This window comes from Anas platyrhynchos, chromosome 9, assembly GCF_047663525.1.
Source record: "Anas platyrhynchos isolate ZD024472 breed Pekin duck chromosome 9, IASCAAS_PekinDuck_T2T, whole genome shotgun sequence".
NCBI classification, from domain to species: domain Eukaryota; kingdom Metazoa; phylum Chordata; class Aves; order Anseriformes; family Anatidae; genus Anas; species Anas platyrhynchos.
In genome coordinates, this window is record NC_092595.1 from 671,086 (window position 1) to 690,058 (window position 18,973).

The 18,973-nt window shown below is 43.5% G+C and overlaps 1 protein-coding gene across 7 annotated transcripts; it reads right to left on the reverse strand.

Moving 5' to 3' along the window:
- Positions 1-591: 591 nt before the first annotated feature.
- On the reverse strand, positions 592-16,455 carry IGSF10 (immunoglobulin superfamily member 10). Of its 7 annotated transcripts, none has more exons than XM_027464578.3 (7): positions 16,283-16,455; positions 14,979-15,228; positions 12,940-13,069; positions 11,247-11,637; positions 5,796-10,148; positions 4,250-5,150; positions 592-4,063 (listed from the first exon to the last, which is right to left on the reverse strand). In XM_027464578.3, exons 2-7 carry the CDS (start codon positions 15,170-15,172, stop codon positions 2,155-2,157), a joined length of 7,878 nt encoding a protein of 2,625 aa, XP_027320379.3. In that variant the 5' UTR covers positions 15,173-15,228; positions 16,283-16,455; the 3' UTR covers positions 592-2,154. The 7 variants fall into 7 exon arrangements, with proteins under 7 accessions (XP_027320379.3, XP_027320378.3, XP_038039874.2 ...); XM_027464577.3 differs by lacking the exon at positions 16,283-16,455 and adding an exon at positions 16,083-16,272; XM_038183946.2 differs by lacking the exon at positions 16,283-16,455 and adding an exon at positions 15,898-15,997.
- Positions 16,456-18,973: the final 2,518 nt, after the last annotated feature.

Sequence of the window (18,973 nt, forward strand, 5' to 3'; positions counted from 1 at the left end):
TACAAGTAAATTACAAATCAAACCATTATTTAAACCTGTTCAAATATGTCATAATTTTGAGTTTAAAACAAAAGAATAAATTTATTACTATTTTATGTAATTTAGGAGTCAGTCTACTTGATATTTTAAATGCTTTCATTTTGAATATGGAACAAGCAGGGCATTAAAAATATCCATAGGAATGCTTTTTTGCTGTTCTGTATTAACTCAGTATACTTGATCTGCCATACATGGAGTTTACAGGTGGTGGTGTAGTCGGGTGTCCTGCAGGGTGGGGGCAGATGCATGGCACACACCGCAGAGAGCTGCAGAAGGCCGGGCAACGGTGAGTGAGGGAACACCCCCAGCAGCAAAATCTCAGGAATTTGTGTCCCAGATATCCCATATTACAAGGTTATTTCTATATGCTTTACAACAATAGGAATCATTCAAGCTATAGACTGTTACACTTGCCTTATATGATCCCATCCAGGAAGATTTAATAAATACTTAAATTCCGTATATTTTGATTGTCTTTTAGAATAGTCAGGGAAGTTTTACTTGCATAAACTTCTTTTATTTTTTTTTTAACAGAGGTTTACTTATCCCTTGTGTCAGAGTTCACTGTTCTTCCTAGCAGAAGTAGCTATTACAGATACTGCATAGTGAGATTCATGTAATCCAGACAGTTTGTGGGTACTCTGTCAGCACTACAGAAGGAAGGAACAAGCACACAGTGAACTGCATGCATGCGACTTACGTCAGGAAATGATCGAGCCAGCACAAAAGTAATCCCAGCTGAGGTTATAGTCTTAAAAATAAATCCCCAAGCTGATTATAATGTGATTAAATGAGGTAGAATCTGCATTTAGCTCTTGGCACTAGAATACTTTCTCACCCCTGAGTATCTTATGGGTTAATCAGCTGCTGCTGAGATGTTAATGCAGGAGGTTCGGCTGCTGTTACTGCATTATCTTTGAGGAGTTCTACTGCAGACTCTTCTTAGAAGTGGTAGATATTATAGGCCGGAAAAGACATGTTACAATTCTTCATTTTTTTTTAATATTATTTTAAAGATGTAAAGAGACAGAACTCAGGAGGCAGGGATGGTTGCACGGAACCCTTTGTATATCCAGCAGACTTCCTGCGATGGATATGGACAGTGCTCTTGCCAAACAGCCGTGGCTTCAGCTGTGCAGTCCCTGCTCCTCCCCACGGAGGATGCAATGCAGGGTGCAGCAGGCTGCTAGAACAGCTGGGACTGCAAGTGGCAACACAGACTTTTCCATGATCTCTTCTATGATACATGTATGTCCCAAATTTGAAAATCTACCCTTCTATCGTGGCATTAACCTCAGGAAGAAAATGAGTAAGAAACTCAGAGCTTTATACCTACCTGCTGAATTGAGAAAGCAAAATTCTAAATTTACATGCAGACTGATGTATTGTTTTCTAGTGAGAAATCTTTAAAAGCGATTTTGTGACAACTGGAAAATTGTACCAACCTGGACTGTTACTATATCCAGTCTGTATTATTATTTTTAAACAGTGTTAAGCAGAGCTTACTCTCTTTTTAAAAATTAGAACAAAATTGTTCTGTAAGTATCTTTCCAAAATTCTACAAAAAGACTATGAAACAAAGGTGTATTATTAAAAATAATTCACTACATGTTTCACCGTTGAATATTTATTAAAAAAAAAAAAACAACAAAAAACAAAAAACAAAACATACTGAATAATCAAACATAATAAGGTAATTTGTATCACAATTAAATCTGCTCTTTGGTTCTCAGATACTCTTGCTTTATGTGATCCATGCTCATGATCATCATACAAGGTGGACAACATTAAACTATTTTAAAAGTCTATCCTTTTCTGAATGTCTCTAGGTACATTTCTAGAAAATAATTTTATTGAATATTCCAAGTTTGTTGGTAGAGCAAAAGTGCCTTATTATTTTTAAGTCCATTTAATCATGAAAGAATCAATGGTAGATAGTAACGCTAGATCTAATTTCTCCCAAGCCCTTTCTCCCTTTTTTGCATGGTCATTGCAGAGTGAATACTGTAAATGTATTTAGGCACTTACATGCCTTTGGCTGCCTTTGATTAAACTTACTCCAAGAATAAACTCAGTCCATCTGTAGGCTTTGCTATTCATTCTGTTTTTCTTATTTCAAATGACATGAATGTACGTTACTGTGAAGTCACTGCCAAGATGGTTCTTCGCCGTGCACTTGTACATGCCAGAATCTGACGGCCGGGGATCCTGGATGACCAGTGTCCCTGGGGGATGAAGCAGTTTGCTCCTGGACGCTTGGCCTTTGTTACCTGTAGAGAGTATCGAGTGGTCAGGTAATTCCCACATAATTTCTGGTTTTGGTATTCCCAGTGCCATGCAGGTGAGTTGAACTGCTGCACCTGGCATCGTATGTACGGTCTGTGGTGGTCTGTTTGTAATCCTGGGGGGATAGGCTACAATAATGACAGGAACAGTTAGAGATGACTCTCCAGCGTTATTATGGGCCTTACACACGTAATTCCCTCTGTCGTGAATGGAAGCTTCTCGTATAACTAGAGTGCCATTTTCCAGCAGAACGTATTTCCTATTGATCTGAGGTCGATCCAGCACAAAGCCACCTGGCAGGGTCCACGCTGTGTTTGGTTTGGGACTCCCGTCAGACAGGCAGTGGAGTGATAACGATTCCCCACTGATGCCCTTCACTGGCCCCTTGGGGTGCACCAGAATACTGGGCTTCTGGCCGATCTCCAAGATGATCAGCCTTTCAATGTAGCCAACTTTATTCTTAGCTGCACAGCGATACTTCCCTGCTTTGTCTCTGTTAGGATTGTAGATGGTAAGAGTGCCATTGCTTCCTGTAAGAAACTGGGAAGTCTTGATCCCCTTGGAAAACCACGTGCCATTAGGCAACATCCAGCTTATTTCAGGTGGAGGGTTTCCATCCACAGAACAATTCAGTGTGGTAGCTTTTCCAGGTTTTGCTATTATTTTTTCATTGAATGGATTTTTAAACATTGGTCGCCTTAGCATTTCCAATACCTCCAGCCGCACCACCAACATGCTCTCTCCCCAGTCATTACGCGCCACACAGATAAAATCCGCTGTGTCAGAAGGTCTCAGGTTCCGAATTTCAAGTGTTCCATTTTTGTATACTACAATCCTACTCCCATAATATGGAGCTGTTAGGAAAATGTTATCAGGCATAATCCACATAATCTGAGGGGGAGGTGTCCCTTCTGCCCTACAGTCGATTTGTTTCTTTGAATGCCTCACTGCTGTCACTTTAATAATTGTTTTGTTTGTGTATAAACCATTTATGATAGGCGGTTTAGCCTCAACATCCAGTTTGAACAATTTTGTATCATCCCCTCCAGCATTACGGGCAACGCACATATACTCCCCAGCATCCAGCAGTTTGACTTGACTCACTGACAGGGAACCATTAGCATGCAGGAAGTATCTGTCTGTCGAGGAGGAGATCATGTCACTGGAAGGCAGCAACCAGAATACTTTTGGCTTGGGTTCTCCAACAACTTCACAGTCCAATAATGCCGTGTCTCCAGCTTTCACTTTTATGTATGTCTTGTAACTGTGCTTTATCTGAGCAGCTGTCGTTACGACAGTGATGTGTATTTTCATTTCATCTCTTCCCAGTGTGTTTTGGGCATAGCAGGTATAATCTCCCTCTTCTGTTATGCCGACTTTGTTGAGATACAGAGTCCCATTGTCAAAGAGGACGTATCTGCGAGACCTGTGTCCGCTGTCATCAGCCAGCATCACGTTATTGATCACAGTCCCATCTGGCAAACTCCAGGATATTTCTGGTGCAGGTGACCCAGAGGCCTTGCAGTCCACTTTGAAATCTTTTCCATAGGGTACCAGTTTCTTGAAATACTGTTTCTGGTCAATCTTGGCAGGTTTCATTGTGATGCTGACTTTCATCAGTATCAGATCATCTCCAATTTTGTTTCTTGCAACACACAAATAGTCACCTGCATCCTTTTCAGTAACTGCCTCGATAGCCAAGGATCCATTGGGATACACATGGATTCGACTTCCCATTCTGTTATGGGGAAAGAGGAAAAGAATTACAGAACAAAATATTGAAGGTAAATACCGAGCATTGGAAGTTTGAGAGTGAATTTATTTCACAATGTATTGTTTCAGTGACATAACAGCACCTTACATCAGCATTGGAGAAAACAGTGTTTGAATTTTTCAAAGAGATGGGCAAGAAAAAGACTCCTACCTGTGCCACTGGTCTACAACTGCCTTGGAAGGTAACCTCCAGATTATCCTGGGCTTTGGCTCCCCGGTCGCTGTGCAGTTCAGAAGCAATTTATCCCCGAAATTCAATCGCGTCATCTCTTGAGAGGCAGCAGCTATTTTGGGAAGTGTATCTCTCTGTTCCACCAGCAGGCTTACCACCCTCCTCTCCGAGCCAGTCGAGCTTGTAGCTATGCACTCGTAGTTCCCGCTGTCGGAAGGGGCGAGGTTGCTGAGGTGGAGGGTGCCGTTGGGGAACAGGAACAGCTTGGCGTTTATGAACTGCAGAGGTTTCACCACTGTTCCATCAAAGAGAACCCAGTGGACACTGGGATGAGGATTCCCTTCCACGGTGCAAGGGAATTTCAGGCTTTCCCCCATCGTTCCTGCAATTTGTTGTCGCTTTTCCTCCAAAATAACAGGAGGTGCCGCAATGACCTGCAGCTTCACAACCAGCATGTCAGTGCCTGCTGGATTTTTGGCCACGCATGTGTAGAGGCCCCTGTCATAAACAGTGACTTCCTCGATGATTAGAGTGCCATCTGGTTGCACGTGAACTCTTTCATTTTCCTTAGAAGAGCTGGAGATGTACGTTTTGTTGGCCAGGACCCACGAGACCGTGGGAGGAGGCCTGCCCTCAGCTTGGCACTTCATTGCCACGGCCTTCCCGGAGTGTGCGGTGAGGAGCCGCGGCCTGCTGCCGGCGATGCGGGGCGGGTAGGCCACCACCGACAGCGTGACCAGGAGCCGCGCCGTGCCGAGCGGGCTGCCCGCCGAGCACAGGTATTGCCCGCGGTCCTGCAGGCCTGCCCGCGCGATGGACAGCGTGCCGTTGGCAAACACCGTCCATCGGCCGCCGTCCGGGCTCTCCGCAGCAGGGGGCCCTGCAGAAGTGGGGGGAAACAGCACAGCACATCAGGCCCTCCCTGCTCTGCTGCTTTTGTACTCCGCGCCTGAATACGCTTTCCTTATCCTGGTCTGCTTTGCCCAAGTAACCAAGATGATAGTGGTAAGAAAGAGAGAAATAATAATTTGCATATAAAATAGAAATTACTGCTTTTTGCAGTAGAAAAGCTTTAAAGTTAAGACAAAACCTAGTTTCTCATTAGAGACAAGGCTTGAATGAGGTAGGTAAGGCTTTGCACACCCAAAAAATATTTTAGCATGGTTGTAACTTGGCTTTGCATGTTCAAAAATATTTTGCTATTGTGGTAACTGGATCTGATGGTTTGTTACCATAGACAGTTTTTTCTTTTCATTTGTCTCATTGTTCTGAAATAACAGGTAATAAGTGCAGAACTAGCATTAAATATAGGTTATATATGTATGTTTAAAATTCACATAAGCAACTATTTTCATAATTGGTATTAAACAATGTAACATTTTTCTGACTATTTCCAAGTTCGTATTATCACTGATACTTCACAGTGCTCCTAGATGAAGCAATATTTAACTCTGTCCTACAAACCACCTGCCAAGTTACAAGATAAGAGCAGGAGGTAAATTCCAGAGAGGTCTGTGAAGCTTACCTGATGATATCTTGGTCCACTGTATTGTTGGCTGGGGGTTACCGACGGCTTCACAAGGAATAAAAGCATCTGAATTAGCTAGCACAGTAAAAGCAGCTAATTTTCCTCCAATTATTCTGGGCTTTGCAAAATGATTTCTGCTTAAAGGGTGGAAGGATATAGGGCTCCTGGTGGTAGTTTCTTGATCTTGTCTCTTGTCAGACCTGCCTTTGGCAGGATTGTTCTTGTCCCTACCCCACGGAGGAGCACACGGAGTAGCAGTCTGGGATGACTCTGGAACAGTCAGGGTGCTGCCAGCTAATATTTTGCCTCTCTCTGTGCCTTCAGTAGGTGGCTTCTGCCTGAATCCGATCCCCGCAATTGGAGGTGAGGAGGCTTCTGCCGTAGGTGCGGGTGGCCTGGCTGCTGCTGGGGCTGGCAGCGGGGCGGGATGCTGAGCGCGGGGGGCAGCGGTGCCTGTGGCTGCAGGAGCTCTGGCACTTGGCTCACTTCTTCCTGGGAACGTGGGCTGTGCAACGTGGTTTTCTCGGGTAACTTTCTTCTCCATCTCACCTGCCGTTGTGGTGGCTTTGATTTGCTGTGCGGGTTTTGATCCAGCACCAACTGGAGTGGGTTGTGTGCTTGTGGCACTGAACGGCTTTGAAAGCAGTGGTGTGGTTTGGGTTGTTGTGGTGGGGGTCTGAGGAATAAGCCCACTGGGTGGTAATGTAACAGACTGGATGTTCATCCGTGTGCTTGGGGTCGCTGATGTCTGCTTAGCTGCTGTAGGCATGTGCTGAGCTGTATCTGATGCAGCAAGGCTCCATGGCACTGGCATTTCTGTCACTAAGACTGCTCTCGCACTCTCAGGGAGAGGTTGTGCAGGTGTAAGACCTGCAGGCGTGGCTGCTGATTTGACTGTTGTCACGGCAGGTACGGCTGTATTCCCAGGAGGAACTGCTGTAGTGCTGTGGCCTGTGGTCAAGCTTCGTGAAGTAGATGTTTTAGGGGGCCTTTTCCTCCTCTGACCTCTCTTTCTTCCCACTCTGAATATTTTACTTTTGGTGATTTTGGTGTCAGTTTGAGGAGTAACAATAGGTATAACTGTTGGCTTCAAACTTGCTACATCCCGCTCTTCAGTTGTGCTAGCTGCAGGACTAGAGTGAGAATGCAGCTCTGCAGTGGGGAGATGTTCTCCTGACTTACCATTGTCATAATGAACGGACTTGTTTAAAGACAGGAAACCACTACTGGGATCCCCACCCACTGAAATGGGTGTAAAGGGCAAAGGAGAAATTTTGGATGTAGGTAATGCTGCTGTAGTCTTAGGAAGCAAGACTGATACCTCTGTTGATGGAAACACATCCGTCTGGTGTTCTGGTAGCTTTTCCAGTACTTCCTTCTGAGTGTCGTTTCCAAAGAGACGTTCCCCAGTAATTTTTCCTCCTTGGGAATTTTTTGATGAGGCTCTAGACTTAGTGTTGGATGAGACTGATTCAAGGGTAGGAGGTATCTTAGTGCTTACTGTGTGTGCAATTTCTGCAGTAACATGAGCTGTGTAGGTTGTTGTTGGTGGTCTGGTGCTAAAAGGCTGGACTCTGTAAGTACTTGTCTGAAATGGTGCACTGGTCTCTGATTTCTGTTGGGGGGTATCCTGGGTGCTTTTTGTAAAGAAAGGCATCACCGCAGAAGTAGTTCTTTGCCTTGCAGCATGTTTGCTGTTCGCTGCTGTGGGGAGTGCTGCGTTTTGAACAGCTCCTGCTGGGTGCTCTAATGACATATTCATAGTGGAGGGGGAGGGCAGAGGTGCTTCTGGGCTAACTAGGTTGATGGAGCTGCTTAAATTATTTAAGGTAGGTAAATCTGATGTATATTTTGAAGTCAAGAGGACACCTGGAGCTGTATTTCCTCTGACAGAGTCTTGCTTCCCAAAATGGTACCTGTGCTCTTTCATATTTGGAATACGCCCTGGCCTGACAATTTTTCTCCTACCAGAAATTTTTCTCCTTCTTCCATATTGCTGCTGAGGTGCATGAGTTGTAACATCCTGAATAATTTGAATTTTCTGATGAGCAATGGTGTTTGAGCCCAGTGGCAGCTTAGTAATTACTGGTTTCTGGGTGCTATGAAGGTAAACGTGACTGGTTTCAGGATTTGGTTCACTGACTGTTGCTGCAGATATCTGATGATCCGTTTTGGTGGAAATCTTATTAGCAGACTCTGTAAAAAGATGTAGCTTGCCCACCGTATTTTCAGAAGTTACAGGTTTACTGGTGTCTGTAACATCTGCCGTGGGTGTTGAAGACACAGGATTTAATTGCTGGCTAGGACTTTCTCCAGGAGATACCAGTCTTTGCTGAGTTGATTGTTTTATAACATTTGCTGATATTTGACTCAAAGCAGGTCTTTCCCATGAGTTTGAATTTGTAATTGTAGGGTTTAGATATGTTTGTGGCCTTTTGCTGTCAGACGAGACAGACTGTGAAGAAGGAGAGGGTAGCGGAGCTACAGCCTCTGCAGCCAGGAGGGAGGCTGAACCAGCAGGACCGTTACTGGTGGGCATGCTGCGCCCTGCAGGTACCGCACTCGGTGTTGCTTTCCCCAGAGGAGATGCAGTGGCACTCTCTGTTACTGGTATCATGAATTCTTGTTCTGGAGATGAGAGATCACCAGATGTTTCCTCCTCATCCACAGGTGCTTTTAATTGCTGACGACCTTGAATAGCTGGTTTTATTTCAACTTCTTGCTTTTCTACAAGAGTCGAGTTCCTCTTTGTTTTTTCCAGAAAGGCTGCCCAGCGCTGCGGGTCAACCCTCCTGGCTGAGGAAACAAACTGTCTCCTCTGCCCCTGAAACCTCCTGCCCATTTTGTCCCTGTAGTGACGGTAGGATGGTTTCCCATAACTGTGCCTTTTATAGGCACTCTGCGTGACCTGGTTTCTGGATGCTGAGGCAGCAGATTCCTCATTAGCTATCAAGGGAGCCAGAGTAGCTGAAGGATTTGTATGCCTTCTAGCAGAGGCCAGCATTGCGTTTCCAGAGCCATCACTCTCTTCCCATTCTCCCACAGCTACCTGCATTTTCTGTGGAGTGTTTTTGTCCTTTCTAACTAGCACTTGGAGAACCAAAAGATCAACACCGTACTGATTGGCTGCAACACATCTGAAATAGCCACTGTCTTGCTCTGTTACCCCTTGTATTCTCAAGGTACCATTGTCAAAAATGTGTTTGTTTCTGGCAGAATGATGAAGAATCACACGCTCGGGTAACACCCAGCTAATAGCAGCATCTGGAACAGCAGCAGATGTACAGGGAAGGTAGAGTGTGCTGCCAACAGATGTGGAAAGGTGGGCTCCATTTACACTGCTGTGTTCCACATAAGGATCGACCACAGTGATTCTAAATGTGAGAATATCTGCGTCGTTGTAATTCGTGCCTATGCAGTGATAAAGCCCAGTGTCAAAGGTGTCAGCTGTTCGTAATGTAAATGTTCCAGTTTTAACTACTATAATTCTGCCATCCTCACTGATATAAGGGGCTCTCACTTTGCTCCCATCAGCTAATATCCACTCTATTGCAGGAGCTGGATCTCCAATTGCTTGGCAATCTAGTTCTACGGTCCCCCCAACTAAAACAGTGTGCTGTGTTTGTGTTTTATTGTCCCTGGAGATGATTGTCCAGTTACTTCTCACTTTTTTTTGGTCAGGACTGGGCAAAATAATCTGGGCATCAGTGAAGTACTGGATGTGCAACGTGTTAAGTGTGGTTGCTGTCCTGTCTAGCTGTAGTGCTACTTTGCTTTGCATTAACCAAGGTGGTTCGGCTCTCAGTTCTGCCTCTACATTGGTGTAAAGTTCATCTTTTTCAGAGTAGATTTGTTTATAGCGGTAAGCAGTAAAAGGCATTTTAGTTGGTAGGGAATTCCTTTCTAGTTTTAGGGGGAAATTACTGTACAGGGCCAGTATGCTCCATAGCTGCTGGATATGCTCATAAGCAATATCGCACACCAGAAATGCTGTGAATGATGTTTTCAGTATTGTGTTGTTGCCATCTTTGTCAAATGAGAGTGGAGACATTTCTTTAGGTTTCTGGATGTTACAAACCAAATTGCCACGACTTCCTGCTTGGTCAGTCATGTTCAAAACCATGGATCCTATAGGAGCCATGAAGTCCTTGGTAGACACAGAACTGAAATCCCCATCGTCTGGCACTGTGAGGTTTCTAAATTTCAGGGAGTGATGTATGACTGGCTTAGTGCAGGTTAAAGATGCAGAAGGAACAGTGACAAAGTTTCTTCCTTTATAATTCTGGGGGCTAGCACAAACTGGGCATTGCTGAGCGCCAGAACTTCTGTCTTTTTTGCACTTTATGACATCTGAAGGGAAAAAAAAAAACAGTAAGCTTTTGTGATACAATTTTTAGCATTAAGACACACACAGTTACCAACAAGTTGTTCTCTTGAGTGAAATACAAACAAAGTTCATCCTACAGTAGCCACTAGCCTGTGAGTTTTCCCTAGGGAAGCTGCCTGGTGACTGTTCCTGCCGCCAAGTCAGGGGCCGTTCAGTGGCATTGGTGTTGGGAGCGCTCTGCTGGGGCACGCGGCCACTGCCTCCTGCCGAGGCTGGAGCAGTTCGGGGTAACACTACGCTACCACCTGCAGCTTCTCAGGGCAGAAACAAAAAGCCCTCAAGTCCTGTTTCTCATTTCTTTTTTTGAAGAATCACGTACAATGTGTCCTTCATTCCTGTGAGTTAGGTAAAATTTAGCTTCCTTATTCCCTGTGGATTTTCCTAGCACACAGAAGCTTCAGAGTGGCCAAGGAAAACATTTTGTTATGGAAAGCTGTACCTGGGAACAGATTAGGGCCACTAGATTCATTTAATTCAGGAAACTGGAGGGCATTAATCTGTTTATCCTGATTACATACACCTACAAAAATCCTGTTAACCATCACTCCTGGAAATAATAGAGAGAAGAGCTTAGAAGAATATATATTTCCTGCAGATGCATGGCACTATTTTAGGAGTTAAAAAAGAAAAAAGGAAAAAAGATAGAAAATAACATTTTAAGTAGAGGGGAAAAAAATAAGACATTATAAAAGTGCAAAAGAAAATATCAGGTTCATGTCAGTGTGCTATAATGGTCTACTATACATAATCAGTTAGTGGCAGGCTATGAAGGAGTGACAAGTTTCCTGTAGCTTCTTATGCTTCACATCTGGTACTTTAGTTTTGAATTTGCAGTGATTTTCATGTGGTGTGGTACAGCTGCTAACACATCCAACACACTTTTAAAAGATCAGTATGTAGATGGTATGAACAAGCCAGTAATTAACATGAAACAAATAAAAATTAATCAGATGTAGTTGCATTTCCAGTCTTCCTTGGAAGAATATTTAAATAAAGTACAATTGTATTAGAAAGAAAATTCATAATGGGGTTAAAAAGCATAGACAAAGCCTTCAGCTCACCTGGCCTCTGTCTCGACCATTCTGCAAACCACTGTAGACTGCAATCACAGGACCATGGGTTTCCGTGGAGGTAAATACTCTCTAGCTCAGACATGTAGGAAAACATTTCTTGCGGTAGTGAAGTCAACGCATTTTCAGACAAATATATGTGCTTTATGGAGGATATTTTAAATATTTGTACATAGTTCAAGGTGACAAAAGTATCTGGATGAAGCTGCTTAATTGAGTTTCCTTCCAAATGGACCAACCTTAGCGATGTTAGTCCGTAGAAAACGTTGGGATTTACAATTTCAATTTTATTGTGGTCCATATGCAACCGTACCAAGCTCTTCAGACCATAAAAAACATCTTGCTGAAGTACACTGACCTTGTTATAACTCATTTTTAATACCTGTTGATGAAAAAGTGACAAGTGTATATTATTAACCCATGTTATATTGCTGTAACACTCCTCCTATATAACTTGCTATAAACTCCTAACAAATTTTCATTGATGGTTACTCTGTGAAGTGAAAATACTTCAGTGGGTCAGTAATGCAAATGACTGGGGAAAAAAAAACAAAAAACAGTGGGAGAAGTTATTTTTAAATGCAATGTTAGCTGCAAAGGATTACAAGGATACTTTCTTGTTCCAACCATCCATCAGGGCCATTTCTGCAGTCACATTCACAAAATGTAGAGATTAAAAACAAAATAAATCAATGCTTAATTACTCACCCAAAAAGTCCCAGTTAAAGCACAATAGAACTACCAGGTTGTTCCTAGTTTCAGGATTTGTGTCGTGTGAGATGTGTACTTGCCAAACCTAAACTCTGAGGTGCCATTTTGTTGCTGACAGGTTCAAGTTCAGTAACTATGAGATGAACAAATCTGGCATATTGCTCAGGTGTTAAATATGGTACCTAAGACACCCTTTTCATTATTACTTTTACTGTTAGAATTATTCTGTTACAGTAAGGAATTCTGTATTTTGAAAATTAGTGAAGAAAAAAACTACAAAATCCAAATAATGTGCAAGTTTATTTGCCATATATAACTCCACTAAAACTATATTTCAGTTAAAGAACAAAACAGGCATCAAATAATATATTTTTAAAATCTACATGCATATATAATTATAAAACCAAGGAACTGTAGTTCTTTTTAAAACATTAAAATGTTTATATGTAATATATTCAGTTTCAATTCTGTAGGAGTCTTTTTTTGATGAAAGATGGAAAGGGACAGGACTACATTGTACTGAAAGGAAAGGGATATCTGAATGGAAAACTATCATCAAAAAAAAAAAAAAAAGCAAAATAATAAAAAAAAACACAATTAACTATGACAATAACTGTGACAAATTAACTAAAAACAAGTTTACTACCACAATACAGTACTTGGAGCTGTATAATCTTTATCATGTGAAAGTCTCAGTTGTGGTTGCCAGTTAAGATACTGTTGACAGATGTCTACCAACATCTTCATTACACTTTTTATACCATAACTGAACGCCCACCTGGGAATGAAATACATTTCCCAATAGAATATTGGGTATTGCAGGCCCTTATCTTTCATATGGGTACAATTAGAAACAGAAAAGTAAGAGGCAAGAGACCACTGGTCAGCCTCCACAAATTAGTCATTACTGTCAGATTGTTTAAAGGCCATAATGAAAACTGAGATTAGGTCACCCCCAACATTTATTTCTTACCTGTAATGAATGCAAATCAGTGAACGCCTTGTCGGGTATTGCATTGATCTCATTGCTGTGCAGCATCAGTAACTCCAGTTTCTCCAGGCCAGCAAAATCTGTTTCAGTCAGTTTAAGCAAGCTGTTGTAACTGTAATAAACATTTCATCCCAGACCTGGGTTTAGTCAGACAGCTAAACTTCACAAATTTTAAAACAAATGAAACAAAAACAAAAGAACAACACTTTGGATATGTATAAAGGTAGGGTGTACTTCTGATGGTGAAGATTAAATTTTAAATCATACCTTCACATTAGCACAAAATTTGGTAACTTGTCCATTGCGGCTTCCTTAAGATTGTATTCAAAGTGGGTAGGGTAAATAACTGCAAAAATATGCAGACAAAAATGACGGTTTTGGGCTTTAGTGAAAAGGGTTTTCATGGAATGGTAGAATTTTGCAATACATTGATGCCTCTTTTAGTTGAGGGCTTTCCCAACACTGCCGTACCACAGAGAAGACGATGCACAACAGACAGCTTTCATTGGGGTCAGAGACCCGCATACAACTACGGGGCCTGGGCCGTGCCCTTCCTCTGCCAGCACCTGAGGAGCGATGGCTGAGCCCTGACCAGGGTGCAGGTGGGGTCTGCTGAGGGTCTCGCAGCCCTGCCTTTGTCCTCCTGTCAGGAGAGGTGGCTGGACCGTGCTGTCTGCTCTTCTCAGTTGTACATCTTGAGTTCCATTTCCACTCCACAGGTCTTCAACAGTGCACGCTACCTGTTCATGTAGACACAGCCTCTGCCTCCCCTGATCTCAAGGAGCATACACACAGCCTGGATAATCAAGACTGAATTTAAACAGGAAGCCAAAAGTGAAACACTGAGAGCTCTTCAAATGAGAGCTCTACCGTCAGAGGAGGTTTGACCATAGGTCACATCTAAACCCAGCCAGTGTGAGTACTCAGAGTGTTGATGCTCCAGTATCCTGGAACCGGTGTTGTGCAAGCCTTCCAAATACAGAGCACCTGCTCGTGGTGCCTTTGACATCATGATTACTGCCATGCTTACATGACCCGATGAGAGGAATCTTCTCATGCTGCAGCCGCACCTCCTACGTCCAATGGTAACGAGTGAGGTTAATTCCTCAGCCAGACAGAAGGCCTGTCCATGGCAGCAATTAACATATTTCAAATGTATGTCCCACACCTCAGGTGACCCATAGCCTAGAGGAATTGGTCCTTAGTCTTCACATACAGCACTTTGGGAAAACTTTGACAAACTCAAAGGAGGGAAAAGGCAGACGGGAGTCAGGAGCTGAGATCGCGTTATATTGCCTAGCAGCAGAGGAGGGGGAAGACTTCCAAGTAAAGTTCTTTTGTACTTTTTGCATACACATACGGACAATTCAAAGGTTATGTGTATCAAAAGTGATACCAGGGTCAGTCAAGCATTGCTGATTGGTTTTCTCATTTGATTTTATGACAGGATACCTGCAGGAAACTGCATTAACAGGCCAATTGTACCTGGGTAAAATCTACTCCTGGTTTCTTTTGACCACTTAACATACAGAACCATTTGGGAGGCTGAAATATTCAGACAGCCAATAGTTCCATAAACTGGATGGATAAAAACACAGCAAATAAGATTATGTGACATTCTGAAATCACATCAGAAGTCTCTAAAGATTTTAACACACATACTGCATTTCCAGCCCCATCTGAGCTCTGAGCTATCTTTTTCCAGTAAGAATTAGCTCAATTTCAAGCTCTTTCAGAGTTCCATACTAAAAAATGCAAGATATTCAGGTAATATAAAATAATTCATTTAAGTTCAAAGCTTTTTAATGTTCCTGCATCCCCCAAGATTCCACCCACTGTTGGAAGTCTTCGACTTTGCTAGCTCTCATTGCAACCACTTCTGATTAATGCAAAACATCCACCTAAGATTTATTCCTTGCCTTGATTAATTTTTAGCCCTAAATCTGAAAACTCTCGTAATTACATGCAAAGTGGTGCAAGGTAACTGGTCAGAATATTTGAAATCTTGCCATTAGACGTACCCCAGGTTGATGCGCTCCACGTTTGGAGGGATGCGTGGTGGGACGGCTGTGAAGTAGCGGAAAGTGCAGTGCACCTCGGTGGGGACGTAGCAGGCGCAGAGCCTGGGACAGGCGGTGCTGCTGGGCAGGGCGGCCAGGCAGGCACCGAGGAGGACCTCCAGCCACCAGGGTCTGCGTCTGTGCATTGCTGTCATCCTGCAGCAGGACACTACAACGCCATCCTTCACAGCGACAGGGAGCCAACGGATTCCTACAAGGAAACAAAACACAAGCAGTTATGGATTTACGGTGCCATCTGTGCGGAGTCGCTCGGTTCTAAGCCACGAGCAAAAGTCTGCAGCTTAAAGAAAAAAACACCCCACGGAACAGAGCCGCCGCTTTCGGGGTTCCCCTGGTTTTAGGTCTGCATACTGAAATGAAATATTTGTCGTTTCGAGGAGGCGGCCCCGCGAGCTGCTGCCTGCAGGTACGGCGGGGCCGCGGGGAGCCTGGGGCACTTGGCCGCCGCTGCACCGCGGCTCCGGCTGTAAATCTGCTAGCAATTTGTCCTGGGGAAGGAACACGTCAGCTCCTTTCTTGCCAGTAATTATTCCAAACAAAATTAACCAATTTCAAAGCCCCGCGCGTGGAGCCGCCGGGCTGCGGGAGCGACCGGCCCCGCTCCGCTCCGCCCCGCGCCCCGGCACCGCCCGCGGCCCTGCCCGCCCGGGCCGGTACCGGGGCCGATCCCGGGGCCGATCCCGGGGCCGTACCGGGAGGGGCCAGCCCGGCCCAGCCCGGCCCAGCCCAGCCCAGCCCAGCCCAGCCGGCCGCCTGCCGGGGGGCGCCGCCGCGGGTGCCCGGCCCGGCCCGGCGCGGCGCGGAGCAGCTCCCGGTGCAGAGCCGGGTCCCGGTACCTCGCCCCCTCGTGCTCTGCTACCTGGGCTTGGCGGCAGCCACACGCCTGGCTGAAGCCGTGGCTCTGTCGCCTTAGGAAAGGTGAAGACGCACTGTTCTCCACTCTGCTCTCGAGCTGCAAGACTTTGCGGTGGCAGTTTAATAAATTATCGTTGCCAGATGATTATATTTGTATGCAGTCAGCCTTAGATAAAAATAAACACAAACCCTCTCATCCAAAGGCAGTTGCTCATCCATCACCTCTTGCACTAAGGCAGCATTTAGGACCTGTGCGGTCACGCAGCTTTCAGATGGTCCTGAAGAAGGCGCGTGGCTTCTTACTGTCCTCCCAGCCTCCTACTCCACAGTGTTACCCACCAGCAACACCCTGCCTGCCAGCAAAATCCACTGATTTTTTTTCCCAGTACCTGAATTTATCCCAGTAAGGGCCAAATCCACTTGGCACTCTTTGCCCCTGATTCTTGTCAGTTATGTAGTTCCTCCGAGATCAATTGGTTGGAGGTGCAGCACATTGCTGGTTATGTCAATACGGCTGCTGTTCTCTATGGTCTGGCCACAAAATGATTTCTGTCTTTGCAGAGCAAACAGCAGCTGGGTTTAGATACCCTGGGTGAGACACACAGATTATCCAACCCCCGCTCAGGATACGTCAGTTCTGTCTGCAGTATACATTTGTTCCTCTGTCTCTGTTCCAAATTAGCAAAGTATCAGCCTTGTCCCAGAAAACAAATCCCTTAGCAATGTCACATAAACCCCATGTTCTTTTGCAGAAATACTCTTGTTTATCTGTCTGAAAAGTTATGCCTGAGAAATTATTGCTATTTGATATAGGTGCTAAACTTGCACCAAAAAACTTTATATAAGGAATAGTTATATTAGTATGCAATAAAGTCACTACAGTGCAACTCTCTAGGTAAGTTTGGACAGGCAAACAGCCAGCTGCTGCTTTCTTGCAGATAAATATTCAGACCTCTGCATCAGTTTATAAACAAATCTGACTAAACAATTTCTAACAGTGTCTTGCTACAGTTTTACATATATTGGACTGCCAGCTTAAAAGATAAGGCAAAGATTGTTTTCAAGGCATATAATGAAATAAGAAAAAAACCAATGTAATTCACGTAACATAAATGATGCTGGACTGCAATTTATGTGTGTAAGAAAGTCGGTAAGGAAGGTGACACATGGCTTCCAAATGACCCTTCAAACAAGATCATCATTTATGACTTGAACTGAGTAAGAATTTTCAACCCAGATGTATTTACTGAGATTTTTCACTTTCCACAGAATTTATATTTTCTTGGAGACATGCTAATTTTACTAAATGTTCCAGTTTTCTGCGAGGAAAGCCAAAACATCTGAAGTCAGTATGAACCTACTTACATCTGCCTTCGTGCCACAGTGCCAAACAGGAGCTGTGGTGTGCGTACAGAAGGGTTTCTCTTTTCTTGTCAGCTTGGTTCTGGGAAAAAACAAAACAAAACAAAACAAAAAAGACAAAAAATCGTTTAGAATGTTTTGGTAAAAAATATATGAAGATCGCTGTTCTTGTAGAATCATGAACATAAATACATTAATTAAGTCCTTCACACATATCAGCAATACTTCTCCGAGAATTACATATTTAAAATAACATTTTTGGTTACTCAGATGGCTTGCCTCTTATTTCCATACTGTGCTATTTTGGTAGAACTTTACTTGAGGTACCTACGGCTGAGGTTCATTATCACTGCAGTGGTTGTCCTTGTGAAACACATGGGTGGTCTTAGTGCGATTCAGCATGGGAACTTTGTAAAGAAACACTAACCTACTTGTACTACCTGGCACCTTCAGTCTCAGGAAAACAACAAAGCCTCAATTGAGCACTGGCGTTAAATTATTTGCTAACATTTTTAGGTGCTAGCTTAAGAGAAAGGAGAAAAGGGGAGATATCACACTGTCCCTGGTCCTTCCAAATTCTGTTCCTCTGAGAGATAAAAAGAGGCTTGCAGGGGTATCATTAGGCATATTTCTAAACCTTAACTTCAGTCTGAAGGGCAAAGCTGAATTGCTGTAATGAGTTATTTTGTTCTTCTAGATTGCTGAAGTCAAGACTTCTCAAGTGATGCACTCTGATTTTATTTAATTATTTATTTGGGGGTGGGGGGTGGAGAGAGGTAAAAATGATGTAAAAGACATTTTCAAATGATTTGTAGTAGTCTCCATAATCTGTGGTAAAAAAGGGACTGAAGTTTCTTCCGAGAACATTCTTCCAAAACACATGCTAGAAAAACTGCATTAGAATTAAATACATATACACACACATATAAAGTACACAATGTACCTTGTCAAAGCTTTAAGAAAAGCATATTCATCTAGGGATACACTATGTCTATTGTAATTAAAACCCAGTTCTTACTATGCTTCTGAGAAACACTGTATTAAATTACAAAAACTACAAAGTTCTCCCTCCATAAGGTTGCAGAGGAACATGTGGAATATTTTCCATTTTAATGCGGTTGTGATTTAATGGGCCTGACTTATGAAAGAATACAATGGTTCTAAAAACCCATGCTGATCTTTCTGTTTTGCTGGCAAATTCTGGAGTGTCTGATATTAAAAGACATTGCTTTAGATGGAAGTCATTATTCAGAAAAATCAAGGGAGCTTTTTGTTAAATGAAACTATATTTTGGCAGGAAAGGGTGGTTGAGTGTAGACTGAGTAGCTCTAAGAGGAAAGTAGAGTGAAGAAAGTATTTTGGAGATGGATTTTCATAGCAAATTATACATACCAAAAATGGGACCCAATTTCAGTTTTTTTTTTTTTTTTTTTTTTTTTTTTTTCCAGTTCATTTCCTAATATACACTTATATGATATAACACATGCCTAAGGAAGGAGGCAAGGCAGTGTATCACTACAACTCTGGTTTGTGTGCTTCTGGAAGCACCGGTAGTTCACTGCGGTCAGATTACATTCATTAACTTTGTGTTGCACCGTTGCTGCCGTCGTGCTTTTAGCCATGACTGGCAGCAGCAGCCCTGTACGTATCAGCCTGGTGTACCTGGGGCAGCCCTGCACGTTAGGGCATCGGCAGCGCTGGCTGGGTGTGCAGCGAGG